The 17,075-nt window shown below is 36.0% G+C and overlaps 1 protein-coding gene across 7 annotated transcripts in view; it reads right to left on the minus strand.

Moving 5' to 3' along the window:
• CORIN (corin, serine peptidase) overlaps nt 1-17,075 on the minus strand; it is a 289,036-nt gene that overhangs the window by 227,095 nt on the left and 44,866 nt on the right. For all 7 annotated transcript variants that reach the window (XR_010338930.1, XM_064366854.1, XM_064366846.1 and 4 more), the window contains one exon: nt 5,339-5,539. Coding sequence is in view for 6 of the 7 variants with exons in the window: in XM_064366854.1 (XP_064222924.1) it covers nt 5,339-5,539 (201 nt within the window). In the remaining variant the exon portion in view is untranslated. The remainder of the gene's footprint in view (nt 1-5,338; nt 5,540-17,075) is intronic.

Consider the following 17,075-nt stretch of genomic DNA (forward strand, 5'->3'; position numbering starts at 1 on the left):
ATGAAATGAGGGATGAAAAAAAGCTAGAAGTTATACAAAAAATAATAGATGAAACACAAATAACAAAATGACAGAAACAGGTCTGTCATCAGTAATTACTTTAAATATTAATGGATTAAATTTTTCCAATCGAAGGACAGAGATTGGCATAATGGATTAAAAACCCATCATCCACCTATATGCTGTCTACCACAGACTCACTTTAAATTCAAAGACAAATAGGTTGAAAGTGAAAGGATGGATAAAAATATTCCCTACAAATAGTAACCAAAAGAAGATAGTGGGATGGCTCACTTATGATGGTTTGACTTTTATAATTTTTCAACTTTACAATTGTGCAATAGTGACACATATTTAATAGAAACTATATTTTGAGTACTCATATAACCATCCTGTTTTTCACTTTCAGTAAGGTATACAATAAAATACATGAGCTGTTGAATACTTTATTATAATACATTATAATACATGAGCTGTTGAATACTTTATTATAAAATAGATTTTTATTTTATGTTTTTTTTGAGACGGAGTTTCACTGTTGTTACTCAGGCTGGAGTGCAATGGCACGATCTCAGCTCACCACAACCTCCGCCTCCTGGGTTCAGGCAATTCTCCTGCCTCAACCTCCTGAGTAGCTGGGATTACAGGCACGTGCCACCATGCCCAGCTAATTTTTTGTATTTTTAGTAGAGACGGGTTTCACCATGTTGACCAGGATGGTCTCAATCTCTTGACCTCGTGATCCACCCGCCTCGGCCTCCCAAAGTGCTGGGATTACAGGCTTGAGCCACCGCGCCCGGCCCCTAAAATAGGTTTTGTAGTAGATGATTTGCCCCCTTGTAGGTTAATGTAAATGTTCTGATCATATTTAAGGTGAAGGCAAAGCTAAGCTACAATGTTCAATGTATTAAATGTATTTTTGAATTACAATATTTTCAACTTACAATGGGTTTATTATGATATAACTCCATAATAAGTTAAGGAGAACCTGTATCAACAAAATAGGCTTTAAATCAAAAACAGATAGAAGAAATAAAGAAGGACATTGTATATTAATAAAAAGTTCAATATAGCAAGAAGATATAACAATTGTAAACATTTACACACCTAATAACAGACAATCAAAATATCTGAAGCAAAAATTTGATGAAACTGAAAGAAGAAGTAGACTGGGCGTGGTGGCTCATACCTGTAATCTCAGCATTTTAGGAGGCCAAGGTGGTCAGATCACTTAAGTCAGGAGTTTGATACCACCGTGGCCAATGTGGCAAAACCCTATCTCTACTAAAAATACAAAAATTAGCCAGGCATGGTGGTGTACACTTGCAATCCCAAGTACTTGGGAGACTGAGACAGGAGAATCACCTGAACCCAGGAGGCAAACATTGCAGTGAACCGAGATCATGCACTGCACTCCAGCCTGGGTGACAGAGCAAGACTCCATCTCAAAAGAAAAAAAAAAGGAAAAGAAAAGAAATAGACGGTTCTGTAATAATAGTTGGGGACTTGAATACCCCACTTTCAGTAATGGATAGAACAACTAGACTGAAGATAAGTGAGGGAACAGGAAATAACACAATTTCACTTCTGGGTATAAACCCAAGAGAACTGGAAACATTTCCACACAAAATCTTGTACATGAATATTCATAGAAGCATTATTGATAATAGCTAAAAAGAAATGTATAAGCAACACAGATTTCCATCAGTGGATGACTGGATAAAGAAAATGTGATAGAGCCATACAATGGAATATTATTGAGCACTAAAAAGAAACAAAGTACTTGACACATGCTATATCATGGATGCATTCTGAAAACATCATGCAAATAAAAGAAGCCAATACAAAAGACCACATATTGTATGATGCTTTTTATGAAGTTTTAAAATAAGAAAATCCATAGAGATTGAAAATAGATCAGTTTTGGCCAGGAGCTGATGGAAAGGGGAAGTAGGGGGCAGGAAGTATGACATTTTTTTTGCAACGATGAGAATATTCTAAAATCAGATAGTGGTGCTGGTTATACAACACTGTGATATATTTGAAAACTGCTGAATGTACACACTGAAAGAATGAATTTTATGGTATGTGAAGTATGTCTCAAAAAAGCAGTTATTTAGAAAAGTACATGAGAGGGATAATGCATTTTCATCTGAAATAGAAGATTTAGGATCTAATTATCAAAGATGTGATAAGAGAACAGAACGCTTTAAGATTTCAGCACATCAATTAACTCTCGTCATTTTAACTCCTGATCAGAGTTACTAGGTTATTTTTTCATGTTCCATATTATCTTTAACCCAAAATGTCTTGGTTGGCAAAAGAGTTTTTCCCTTTCCTTAAAGTTAAATATATATTTAAATAGTTATAAAATACATAAGGACAAAATGGTGAAAATAAAAACCCAGATATAGAATTCAACCTAGAAAAATTCCTCGCTGAAACACAGTATGACCATTAAGTATGGCCCTTCTCCTTTTTCACGTTATAATTTGTTTTCAAAATGTAACTAACATAACTCCAGAAGTACCAGAAATCACATAAAGCTTATTTCATGTTCACAAAGCCTAGCTATGCTACACAGTGTAATATGGGGGGTATTCTGGTTAAAGCTTTATGAAATGCAGGATTCTATGTCTTGGCATGACATTGAGGACCCCCAAGAAGAATGTCTTAGGGAAAGACTATCTCTTGATACTTTTCTTACCCAGGATATTTGGGTAGAATAGAATGTCTGGCCATTGTATTTTGGACTGAAGTATATTTAAGTAGCTTTTACATATGCCAGGAATTGAAAATAACATCTTAATTTGAGAATAATAATAAAAGAGGAGGATAAAAGTAAACTCTCTGCTAGGTGTTAATACAAATCTAAGACAGTAAATGATACTTTAAGTAAAATTGGTGAAATAAATATCAAGTGGTAGAAGTGTGATCAGACACTTTTAACAAAAGTGATACATCATATATTAAAATTTAAAATGACTACAGTTCATCTATTCATTCAACAAATATTTTATTACACACGGGCTATACAGCAATAAAAACAACAACAAAAAAAAAGTCTACTCTTTCTTCTCCTGTAGAACTTAAAATTTGTTTAATAATCCTACTGCAGAGAAAACAGTAAGATTAAATGATGATGAAAAACTTGAAAGAGCACTGATCTTGGAGTTCTAAGATCTGAATCCAAATTTCATGTCTACTAGTTATTAGGCAAGTGATACTGAATACATCAACTAATTCCTCTAAGCCTCAATTTCACACCTTGAAAAGTGGTGTATGCTATTACCTGTCTGGTGTATTTCATCAGTTAATTGTAATGATCACAGAGAAAAATATTCAAACATGCCCTTAAAACCCTCAAAGTTCTATAATCACAGGCTTGTGCTATTACTGGAATGTGCAGAAAGCTATTAAATTTCTTGCAATAAATAATTTTAGTTGACACTGACAGTATACTGAAAGTCTTTGTGGCCAGACAGTAAAGACTAATGCTAACTGTCAAGTACATTAACAACGTAAAATGACACATAGGCAAGGGTTTCAGCCTTTCTCCATTTAACCATTCTAATTTCACCTGGATTTCCTCTACATGTCAATTTATGCTCATATTCACAAGCAATGTTCCAGCCACAGGAAAACAAATGAGTCAGACTCCTATGAAACTTCCAATCTGAGAAACAACTGCACATGCTTCTCATCAATCCTGTTTGAATCTTTAATAACGGAACATTCAAAATAAAGACAAATGTACTCAGTAAAAGAAAATAACAATTACTGTAATTGTAACCATATTAACTTGACTGAGTCTTTGTTTAAATTACTCTGTACCTCTGATGAAAAACAGTTTGTCATAATAATAATAAGAATAATGAAGTGCTTAAGACATGACTAAAAAATAAAACCTCACAATTAAAACCATGAGGAAAATAAATTTAACTTGTCATAATTCTGGTTTACAAAAATGCTGTCAGATAATGAATCCAAATCCATTTGAATCACTGGCAAACACTAAGCACAAAAACAGTTAATACCTATAGGTGCTCTGTGAAACAGTGGAATCCAAACTGTCTCTTTTGGGTTGGAGAAATAGAATCATCCCGCTTTTCCTCAAGAACTGGCAAACATATACTGTGATAGCTTAAGATGTGATATCCCTTTGTGGGTTTTTGTGAAAGGGAGAGAAACAAACAAGAAAATGATCATGGGTGGATGGGCTTTGTGTAATTTTCAATCACATAACCTTGTTTTACACAGTAGAAATGAAGAGGCAAAACAACTATGAAGAAAATTCTGGCAGTGGCTGTACTGTGCTCTGATTATTTTTTATTAGCATTGGTTGTATCAGAGCTAAGCCTCTTGGAATTTTCCACACAAATCCACTCCCACCGAGTATTCTGGAAGGGTAGTAGTAACTTTATCAAAAGGTAGAGTCACATTCCAGAGCATGTCATCTGCCAGCTCTCACCATCTCATCATGACCCATGTCCACGCTTTCTGTCTTTTCTCTCTCCCAGCTCTTCTTCTAGAATAACCAACAAATCCTTCCCTTTGCCCTCATGCAGAAGAGTTTGGCACACGCCATTTTTCTCAAGGTGTGATTTTTTTTGTCATTCACCTACATGTAAAATAAATTTTACAGCCAATAATAGAAGGTGAAGAGGGACGCAAGAAGAAAAAAGAACACATGAACAGCTCAAAAGTAAATAGGGGAATAGCTCCCATTAAATCACTCAGCATCCTGTTATTGAATTGGTCCTCCTGCAAGGGACCAATGACAGTCAGTGAGTTAACTTACTTATCAACTGTCTCAAAATAAGCAACTTAAAACTTCAAAACTGAAGCACAAACTTTCACAGATGAACCACTACAAAATCAATACCACTATATTAGGGCAAGAAGCATAAATTTTCAGACCTCAGAAATATTGAATGGCATTGATACATTTTCATTTCTTACTCAGTTCCTACCTGAACATCTGGGTTGACGGCATTTCATGTTTAAGAATAGGGCACTAGGGTAGGCTTACCGGGTAACAAAGGGATATCAAATATTAGATCTAAGACAGTGTATTTATTTTTATTTTGAGCCAGGAAAAGAAGGATTAAGTTGACTTGTAGCTATCACAGTATATGTTTGCCAGTGTTTGAGGAAAAGCAGGATGATTCTATTTCTCCAACCCAAAAGAGACAGTTTGGATTCCACTGTTTCAAACTGAGTGGAGATTTTCCTGTGTGACTGACACGTGATTGTGATTGAAAGCACTGGTTGCCAAACTTTAAAACCTACCTGTGGAACATTAAAAGCCTCTAGCATGCGTCACCTTTGGACTTACTTGTATTCCTGTGACTTTGGTCCTCTGGGAGAGAAGCATCCGTAGTCCAGGCTGGAATGTGCTGGTCGGGATGTGCAGTAGACACCAAAGTGCTCTGGTTATAAACTGTATTTATAAGAATAATATCGGACCCTTGTACTTCACCATCAGTGACCAAAGGTTCACTCCCATTTGATTTAAAATAGGCTTTTTGTAATGTTCCTGAAAGACAAAAAAAAAGTGCATATTTTTGAAACATTACTAGAAGCATCTATTTTTAAAAAACATTAAGAAAACTCTAGAGCTACTTTCCCATGTCATTCTAACCAGGTAAACACAAAGACAAAGATGAAAGCCACAGCAACGACCTCCTTCTTGGGGTCAACAATCACAAAACCGAGAGTTTCTCTTCCACCACGAATCACACAGCCCTGTGAGGAAACATGACTTCCTCAAGAGCTTATGGTTTAGAAACTGAGTCTCCTATCAAGGTTTCCTGGCACTTCAAGAATTTAGGGCAATTCTACCTTACCTGAGACTCATCACAAACAAAATGTGGTGAATCTTACAGCATTCTCCTCCTGCTTGCTCCGTTTCTTAATCTCACTGGTCATTGTATGCTACTCAGGACCCAAGACATGTGCTCTACCTATCTCTGTATCCATCATCAAAGGACACTATGGGGCTTGCCTTCAGCTTTATATTTTCCCACATTTTGCACTAATTGTCAGTAAACTATGCATAACACACAAATAGAAAAGAGGGCTCGTACATTTACCAAAACTTCTATCATAGGAACAACAAAAAAAAAACCCTCTAGTTACAGCACAAACTAAAAGAAGAAACTAAATTATCTTCATCTTCAACCAGAAAATAAAAATGTAATTATATCAAATAAGAAATACTCATTTTAAAAAATTTACTTCCATAGGTTATTGGGGAACAGGTGGTGTTTGGTTACGTAAGTTCTTTAGCGGTGACTTTGGTGCACCCATGCACCATGCGAAGTTTAGCACATGCCACAAGCAGTGTACACTGCACCCAACTTGTAAATCTTTTATCCCTCACCCCCTTCCGTACCTTCCCCCGAGTCCCCAGAGTTCATTGTGTCATTCTTATGCCTTTGTATCCTCATAGCTTAGCTCCCACTTATGAGTGAGAACACACAATGTTTGGTTTTCCATACTCTTCAAACTAAGATTATCAACTGACCACTTTCTCAGGGTATCCATTCATTCACAAAACAAAGAACCAAACCTAAGATTATTGAAAACTACCTTGCTTTTTCTTTAGGAAGGAACAATTTAAAACTTTGACAGAGATCATGTATTTTTAACTCAGTCAAAACAGACAGCAGATTGTGTTTCCGGAATATCGCACTGTACTTGAGCATGCCACGAAAATAAATGAATGTGATAGTGACTCATCCATAGAAATACCAAAGGGAGATTTTCTTTTCTGAAAGCATTTACAGCGAATGCTCCAACTGGCTCTCACTTTTCTAAATAGTCCCAAGGACCATTAAAAATAAAAAATATATAAATAAAATGTTTAATATCAGTCTATGGAAAAAATTTCTCTACATATGCTTGACACTTGGAAATCATTAACTACAAATAAAAATAGAAAAGCAGCTGTTTCTAGCTAACTGAGGTCAATAGCTTCATCTGCCAAAAGATTCTAAATAAAACATTGAAGCATAAAAGCTAAATCACAACCACATATTGCAGGTAACATGCTCTCCAAACCATCAGTGTGATCATGACTAAAAGTCAAATGCAGTAGGTGAATGAAGGAATTCATTTAATTGCTATTGATTTTCAAAAATGATTTGGAATTTGTCCTAATCAAATGTATGTGGTAGGCTTAACTACTATAGGAAATGTATTTCATCCATACAGAGAGTTTACTAACCAATTACTTATCATTTTATTTATACCCATTTCTTAATTGCTCTCTTCCTTGCTTATTTTTGGCATAAAGAGATTTTTTTACATAAGGTGGTATTTATGCTAATGTGGTTGTAATGAACATATAGGCCCATTAAGTTGATTTATTTATCTCCTGAACCTATGAGTAAGCATCCAGTTCTGTCAACATACTTTGAGCAAATGCCAATTGCTCACATTTGTACCCTGGAATAATTTCCTTAAAATGAGTTCCCTGTCATATAAAACATTTCAACAATTGTTCCTAACTTTTTTGGTAATAATTAGCTATATTAATAATCTTTCCTTTATCATTTTAACTTTTCCTTTATCATTTTAGCCAAGCAGCGTTTAAAGTGTTCATAACATCTGGCTGGGCGCCATGGCTCACACCTGTAGGACCAGGCACCATGACTCACACCTGTAATCCCAGCACTTTGGGAGGCTGAGGTGAGTTAATCACCCGAGGTCAGGAGTTTGAACTAAAAATACAAAAAAAAAAATTAGCGGAGTGTGGTGGCAGGCACCTGTAATCTCAGCTACTAGGGAGGCTGGGGCAGAAGAATGGCTTGAACCCTGGAGGCGGAGGTTGCAGTGAGCCGAGATCGCGCCATTGCACTCCAGCCTGGGCAACGAGAGTGAAACTCTGTCTCAAAAAAAAAAAAAATTCAAAATAAAGTGTTTGTAACATCTGTTTATCCTAAGAAGTCCTCTGAAACATTGACATTTTTAAGAAAACACTGACTTGGATAAAAACTTACTTTTAAAAAGGCAGCTTCCTTGCTTTTAAACTCTGTTTATTGAAAGCACTTTGGCAGAATACAAAGATAATGTATGAGAGTTACTGTAGTTAATGTTTTTATATTTTGGGGGGAGAAAAAGAGAGAGAGAGAATAAACTTGAAGGACATGTCTTTAAAAGCCTGAACTCACTGGACAATTTGTTTTCAAGTATCTCTGGAAGCTGAGCAACTCCCAACACAGCTGGTTGTCTACTATGCATTTTTTTTAAGCACAAGAATTAGACTCAATAAAACTAAATGCTTTCAACCTGTACCATGATGAGCTATAAAAATGCTAGGAGCTATTAGCCCAAAGTAGAGTAATTATTTTTCTAATATTGCACCATTCTTTTCTACATTTCTGTGCTTATTGTGCTATGGTTAAAAGTACAGGTTCTACAGCCTGACCACCTGAGTTTAAATCCCGTCTCTACCACATGCCCTGAAACTTTAGACAGTCTCAATTGCCATAAAAGAAGGAAAAATAAAATACCTCCTCATGAGGCTGGCTGTGGTGAGACAGCCAAGTAAAAGTGGTTCCCCCGCAGAACCTCTGACGGGCCATGTGCACTCAGGAGCCTCAGGAGGTTCACACTGTCTGCAAGGAGGAGGAGCCTGGCCTCTCCCGTTTCGGGATTGTACCTGAGACTCAATTTGTGAGGCAGGAAACCAGCTAGCAGGACTCTCACTTTGCTGAGAGTCCCTGTTTCCCTTTTTTTTCCCTTCTCGCTCAATAAATTTCATTTTTCTCACCCTTCAAAGTGTCTATGAGCCTAATGTTTCATGGCTGTGTAATAAGAACCCAGATTTTAACTGAACTAAGGAGAAAGTCCTACAACATTGGGATCAGATCAGTCAGTACCTATATAAACACTTTGAATGGCTCTCGGCACTAAATTCTCCGTAACCGTTAGTCATTACTACACATTGATGGTAATGACAAAAAAACTGTCTTCCTTAGGGCTGCTAAGGTAATTTTAGGTAAATGTCAATTTCCTTTTACTATAAGTGGATCCCAGTGTCACAAAATGACTAATTTTCAGAAGTGAATCACTTAGCCCACATTTGGAGAGAACTATGCCTTTTTCATGCTAAATTATTAATAGAGAGTCACATTGTATTGAGATTGTCTGGCTCAAAAGTGTTTCAGCTCTATAGCCAAAACAACAATTTGATGATATTTAAGAAATAGTGTATAATTCTAATGCTAAGTGTCAGACTTTACTGATTCCTTGTAATGAAGACATTGAGCACTGTGGTGGGCAGAATAATGCTCCCCCAGAGATGCCACATCCCAATTACTAGAACCTGTGAATATGCAGCTTTACATACTTCACATGGTGAAAGGGAAGTTGCAGATGTGTTTAAAGTAAGAATTTTGAGATGAAGGGACTATCCTGGATTATTCAGGTGAGCCCAATGCAATCAAAAAGGTTCTTTATAAGCAGAAGAGGGAGATAAGAGAGTATGTGTCAGGGTCATGAACTGTGAGAAAAGCTCAGTAGACCATTGCTTGTTTTGAAGATGGAAGGAGCCACAATCCAAAGAATGCAGGAAGCCCTAGAAGCCAGAAAAAGTAAGAAAATAGATTGTCCCTTAAGAGTCTGCAGAAGGAACACCTAAATTTTGCCCAACAAGACCTATTTTGAACTTCTGACTTTTACTCTAAGATAATAAATTTGTGCTGTCTTTTTAAGCTACCAAGTATGTGATAATTTGTTCCTGGAGCAATAGGAAATTAATACAAGCACCTTGCTTAAATGCCCTCATTATAGGCATCAAATGAGTTAACCTTCCAATAATCCTATAAAACAGATAATATTATTAATCGTTTTGACACAGTTTTAGAGAGATGGAAACTGAAGTTTATGAGAGCGAATTAACTTGTCCAAGATTTGAGTTGGGACATGACAAATAGACATATACACGTGCCCACACACACTTCATTCTGGACAAAATATACAGGTCTTAAAAATCAACCATTATGTGCTTGTAGAATTTATCTTCCTATGATGTGATTTTAAAATTAATATCTTAGCTTTGTATCTTTAGCCATGCAAAACAAATTTACTTTGCATCTTCTATGTGCCAAGAACTTCATACTTAACTCAGCTGAGAACACAACATTTAGTAAGACGTCCTTACTATCAAGATGTTTATAGATTAGTTGAGATCCTTACTATCAAGATGTTTATAGATTAGTTGAGGGAGATAGGCATGCAATCTAAAACATATTGATATAAACTATGCTACAAGCGCTTTGAGAATGATACACATAGGACGATCTGGTAGCAAAGAGTAGAGAGAATCCTCATTCCATTTGAATAAGTCAGGAAAGCCTGTTTAGAGAAGAGTATTCTAAATGTGAATCTTAAAAGATGATTAGGGATTTTCTACGTTTAAGCAAAGTATTTGTGGGGAAGGGGGGTGCATGGCAACAGGGAGTGAAACATTTTCTAGATAAAGCAAAGGGAAAAATATGAAAAGGCCCAGCAACAAGTAATTTAAAAACATGGCTAGCACACAGGAGCCTGGTAAGAGAAAAGGCTGGAAAGGGAAGAGACACTAGATGTAAAGGATAGGTCTTGTAAAAGGCTTGGAACTTACCTTGTGATGGAAAATTTTAGAAGGGTCTTAAATAGGGTAAAACATATTAGAATGATCACTTTGGCAGCAGGGTGATGTTTAAAAGTCTAGAGGATAGTTAGAAGGCTATTATAGTCATCCAAGTGAGCAAAGAGTAAGGCCTTAGCCAACACAAAAACCCTAAGGACAAAGGAAACATTGGGAGAAAGATTCAAAGATGCAAAATCATGTGAACATGAGAGAAAGGTCCCTGCAAGGTCTCTGGTTTGAATAATGTAGTAAATGAAGATATTCCCATCTGAGTTGGTGTCATATCATTAGTGCTGTTCATCAAATATTTCCAATTCTCTATCCTTTTACTGGGACACATGTTAAGCACTGCATTCTCTGGCATCTTGAGTGAGGCCTTGCTTCAAGTTCAAGGCTATAAGCAAAACTAAAAAGTGTTGCTTCTATGCAGAAGCATTTAATTGCTGACATAAGAGCCTTCAGAACTCTGGCACAATCACCACTAAGGTTTGAGATGGTGGCTAGTTCATCAGTTTGGTCCCTGAAGGACCTCAATGAGAACAGGCTCCCTGCCATCTTGCAAAGAACATGTAGTATTGTAATAAATTAACTTTTGTTGCTTGTAAATCACTAGAATTGGAGGATCTCTTGTTACATAACAGAATCTAGCCAATCATGAGTGAAACAATAGTTGATAGAGAATGAAAAATAGATTTGTAGGAGCTTGTTATAGTTGTTGTTACACTTCACTGAATATAAAAAGCCTGTGAAACATTCAAGGGAGAAAAAAGCCCAAATATGAAACAATCTAATGATTTCTTCCAGATGCCTTACCAGACTCCCACATAACACTGTCCCTCCTTTGTGCTCCCAGAGCATGCACTGGTTATGTCGTAGCACATATGCACTCAAGTGGAACTGTCTGTCCCATGCGTCTATACATCAATCTCCAAGCAGAACCCCCAGCACCAGTGTAGGCCTCCATACATATTTGTTGAACATAGGAATGATGAATGAAGTAATGGGAATGGCTGATATTGCCAAGAGGGGTATCATGCCAATTACGTGAAGTGAGAAGAGAGCTCAGGACAGAGACACCTGCCATTAGATGGGCAGCTAGAGAAAGGTTAGCTTCAGGAAACTGAGAAAGAGCAGCCAGAGAGACAGAAGGACAATCAGAAGTGACAATATGAAGGCATAGTTGAAGAGCGTTATGAGATGAAGATAATAGTCAACACTGAGCAAGATCATTGTGCATAGCACACCTGGAGAGAAGAAAGCATTGGTGGCACCAACTAACAATGAGCACTCTCACCATGAATTGATGTACACAAACATGGAGAGAAACGGGTTTTTCATTTCAAAGTCTTGTTCAAATATACTTTGGTTTCCAATGTAGCACATTGTATAAAAAGACACTGGTAAGCTTGCTAAGTACAGATACAGGAGTATTAAAAGAAGTGAAAGCGATGATCGGATTGCAGTGGGAAGGGGATTGATGGAAGTATAGGAATCACCTGGGGTGGTTCTTGTTAGAAGGCAAATTCAGCAGGTTTTGAGTGGGGACTGAGATTCTGGGTTCTGCATTTTATACAAACTTCCAAGTGATGCTGATGCTGCTAGTCCATGGGCCACACTTGAAAACAAAGCTTTGGACTACCATTTCAAAAAGCTTTAAACATAATATATAACCACAGGCCTCAGTTGTTACAGAAAAATAAATTCTCATGCCTGAGAATCCTCTGTTGATGAATCTGCAAAAGAAAGCCAGAGTTATTCAAAGAATTTGAAGTCTTAAGTAATGTGGAGTCAGGTCAAGAAAGATCATAGAGAATCTTAAATGTTGGGTGTAAAGAAATAAGAATTTGGGAGGTTTTCTATTTTAAGTGCTACTAAGAATACATTATAAGTTAGGAAGTTAAGATTATTATAACTCCGAATTCTTGTAAAAGCCACAAACTGCTGTGGAATTTGCTAAGAGAAAACTGTATTTAAATTCAATGCTCTCCAGCTTATCTAGAATTTTCGAGGAGAAAAGTCATTTCTAAAGAGAAATATTTTTTATTGAATTGAAGAAAAATGAACGGTTTATCAAACTTTCTATATTCTATATACCACTATAATTTTTCTTTTTTCTTCATTTCATTAAAAAATTAAGAAGCCACACACACATTTTCCATCATATTAAGAAAACTAGAAAGCTAATTTTGACCTATTTTTCATAAGCTTATGACTAAAATAAATTTATTTTAAATATGTATGGATGAGCAAATGAGCAGAATAATATTTAAAACCAAGTGTTAGCCTGAGAAAGAAAAAGTCAGGAGCATTCTAACTAGAGTTTTTGGAACATAACTTGGGTGAATAAATTGAGATGAAGAATAGTTTAAAAAAACTAATTCAGACCACACCCCTTCCATTTATAGGACTCTCTGTCACATACATCGCTGACTTCAACCCTTTCTCCACACAGCTGCCAATGACACCTTTTAAAAGTCCCAACCAAGATAATTATTTCCAAGACCTTGAAAGAGCTTTTATTCCCCAATGTTTTCTTCTAGGAGTTTTATGGTTTCCAGTTTTATGTTTTAGTCTTTAAACCATTTTTACTTGATTTTTGTATGATGGTGTAAGATAAGGGTCCAATTTCATTCTTTTGCATGTAGATATCCAATTTTCCTAGCACCATTTGTTGAAGAGACTATTCTTTCCCCCTCATGCACTCTTCATACCTTTGTTCAAGGTCAGATGACCACCTATAGGTGGATTTATTTCTGGTCTCTATATTCTGTTCCATTTGTCTATGTGTCTGTTTCTATTCTAGTGCTATACTGCTTTGATTACTGTAGGCTCATAATATAGTTTGAAATCAGCACATTTGATGCCTCTAGCTTTGTCCTTTCTGCTGAAAATTGCTTCGGGATCTTTTGTGGATGAATTTTAGGATTGTTTTTTCTATTTTTCTGAAAAATGCCACTGGGAGTTAACTAGGGACTGCATTGAATCTATAGATCCCTCTGGGTAGTATGGACATTTTAACAATATTAATTTCAGTTAATGAACGTCAAATGTCTTTTCATTTATTTGTGTCTGTTTTCATTTCTTTTATCAGTGTTTTATAGTTTTCAGTGTAAAAATATTTCCCTTCCTTGATTAGGTTTATTCCTAAGACATTGCAGACTGAATGGAGACCTATGTTGAAAAGACAAATACCTCACAATAACAACTAAGGGGAAGCTATTTTTGAAACTGTTTTGCAATATGTGCATTCACTTTCCAGAGTTTAACTCATATTTAGATAATGCTGTTCCTTGCAGCATTATTTGCAATAGCCAAGACATGAAGCAGCCTAAATGTCCATTGACAGATGAATAATTTTTTTAAATGTGGCATACACACAATGGTATATCATTTAACCTTAAAAAAAGAAGAAAAATCTTATCACTTGTGGCAACACGGATGAACCTGAGGACCATTATGCTAAGGACACATACTACATGATCACACTTATATGAAAAATCTAAAATAGACTCATAGAAGCAGAAAGGAGAATGGCGATTGCCAGAGGAGAAGAGGAAATGAGGAGATATCAAAGGGTATAAAGTTTCAGCAATGCCAGATAAATAAGCTCTAGAGATAACTATACAGCATAGTCGCTATGGCTAATAATTCACAGTGTACTTAAAAATTTGTGAAGAGGTCAGATCTTATGTAAAATGTCCTAATCATGGAAAAAATAATAAAGATGTGAGGAAACTTTTGGAGGTGATGGATATGTTTATGGCAGAGATTGTGGTGTGGTTTCATAGGTATATGCTTATTTCCAAACTCATCAAGTTATGATACATTAAGTATGTGCAGCTTTTTGTATGTCAATCATACCTCATTAAAATGTTTTACTGAATGAATAAACAATTAAACAAATAAATAAATAAATAAATAAATGCTACAACTGGACTCTGTCACTCTTATATCAACATCCTCATTGATTCTGTCCCTGTCATAAACTCTCTTAGCACCTTGTCTCTTCCCATATAGCAGTAATCTCTGCTGTAACTAATTAATGAAGTGATCATTTGTTTAATGCCTTCTTCCCTCACTGTGGAGTCTCTAAGGGTAGGCTTGATTCACTGCTGTGCCCAATGCCTAGCGCATGCTGCGTTGCACATAACAGACACTCAATATATATTTGTTAAAGAAGTGAACAGTATTACATTATAGCTACAATTTTGTTTCTTTTAGATATTTCTCAGCATATCAAAATAATTTTACTTTAAATATTGCATAATGTATATTTATAATATGTATTAAAATATAATAATATAATTGTAATACATAATATTGTAAATTTATAACATATTACATAATTATATGTGTATATATAAAATTTAAGGAAGGTATCAGTTCAATCTCAAAGTACTCTATGACATAAACTGACTCTTGGTAGTCACACGAAGGCAGCACAAACCGGTTGCAGGTTTAGTTCTGATAAGAAAGAATTTAGTCTCTGAAAGTAAATCTTGGGCCTAAGAATAAAAGGCCTGTCAAACTTGCCATTGGGTTACAAATCCAACTGCTGGTCAACTTTATTTCTTCCTAGCTACTTTTAGGCAATTCAAATATCTTGCAGTGACAGCCTGATTCTAGGGCTATGGGGTTGTGGATCATGGGATTAGTATGACAATGGGTCATAGCGCAAAGCTTTTATGGACAGAGTGAACATGAGACAAAATGTATCTTTAGCTAATTGTTACTTGAGTATAATTACGACTATTTATTAAAATAATTATCTAAAGATAATTATTCATAAGCAAATAAAACTATTTACTTTTTTTTTTTTGAGGCAGAGTCTAGCTCTGTTGCCCAGGCTGGAATGCAGTGGCGCAATCTCGGCTCACTGCAACCTCTGCCTCCCAGGTTCAAGCAATGCTGCCTCAGCCTCCCGAGTAGTTAGGATTACAGGCATGCACCACTACGTCCAGCTAATTTTTGTATTTTTAGTAGAGATGGAGTTTCACCATGTTGGCCAGGATGGTCTTGATCTCTTGACCTCATGATCCACCCCACTTGGCCTCCCAAAGTGCTCATTACAGGCATGAGCCACCTCACCCAGCCCTAATTCTTTACTTTTATAATGAACTTTATCATTTATAAAAACATTTTCACAAACATTTCATTTGACTTCCATAACAATTCTGTGATGCAAAAAAGAATTATCTCATGGAGAAAATAAAGTATCTTACCTAAACTCACATGTCTACTAAGTGGAAGAGTAAAACCCGAAAGCCAGACTTTCTAGTGCCAAGTTGTACAGTCTTTCTTCTTTGTCATACGGACCATCAGTATCAGACAAAGAAATAAAAACCTACACATAATGTAACTTTCTTATTTTTCAATTTCCCTTTGAAGAACCTGAGTCCTTGCTTTAGAGTCCAAATCTTTGGAAGTGTATGGACAACTCAGACTTATCTGCGGAGTTGAGAAGTACAAAACTAAACAACCTTTGTAGCTCCAGCTTCAGTTTAGTGGTTGGGTTGAAAAACAATTTACCACTACTTTCTTCTATAGCCTGCTGCTAAAACAATTATTTGAAAAGTCCAACTCTCTTATCTTCCTAAATATTCTTACCATCTTGACTTTTTGCATGAGAGAAGCCAAAACAGACAAAATTAGAGACACATAGTACATCTGTGTTTGTTAGCATAAGGCTTTTATCTTTTCCAATCAATAGTCCTCTCATTATTATCTTCTTGCCTTTTGAAGCTAGAGCTTCTGTTATTTACACACCGTTGACATCTCAGCATCCCTTAGCAACCCTAATGTAGACAGAAATAACTACAAAACTTTGAATGAGCACAAAGTTATAAGCTCAAACCAAACAGAACATTTTTTAAGTAAGCATTTAATGAGGTTTTTAAAACAAAGATATAAAATGTTTGTATTGCTCATTACAACAACAAACATCTCAGTTATAAAATAAGGATATTTATTTGGGCAGATATTACTTCAGTATAGCTATATCAAATGACATGGTGCAGAATTTATAAAAAGAATGGTTTTTATTTTTTTCCCTTTTTTTTTTTTAAATTACAACTTTTATTTTGGATTCAGGGGGTACATGTGCAAGTTGCCATGTGTATATTATGTGATGCTAAGGATTGGGATATAAATGATCCCATCACCCAAGTAATGAGCATAGTACCCAACAGTTTCTCAACCTTTGCCCTCCTCTCTCCTCTAGTAGTCCCCAGTGTCTACTGTTCCCATCTTTATGACCATGAGCACTCAATGTTGAGCTCCCACTTATAAGTGAGAACATGTGGTATTTGGTTTTCTGTTCCTGTGTTAATTTGTTTAAGCTAGTGGCCTCCTGCTACATCCATCTATTTTGCTGCAAAGGATATGATTTCATTATTTTTTATGGCTGCATAGTATTCCCTGGTATCTTTATCCA

The sequence above is a fragment of the Aotus nancymaae genome, unplaced genomic scaffold, assembly GCF_030222135.1.
Source record: "Aotus nancymaae isolate 86718 unplaced genomic scaffold, 86718_ANA_hifiasm-v0.15.2.pri h1tg000006l, whole genome shotgun sequence".
NCBI lineage: Eukaryota > Metazoa > Chordata > Mammalia > Primates > Aotidae > Aotus > Aotus nancymaae.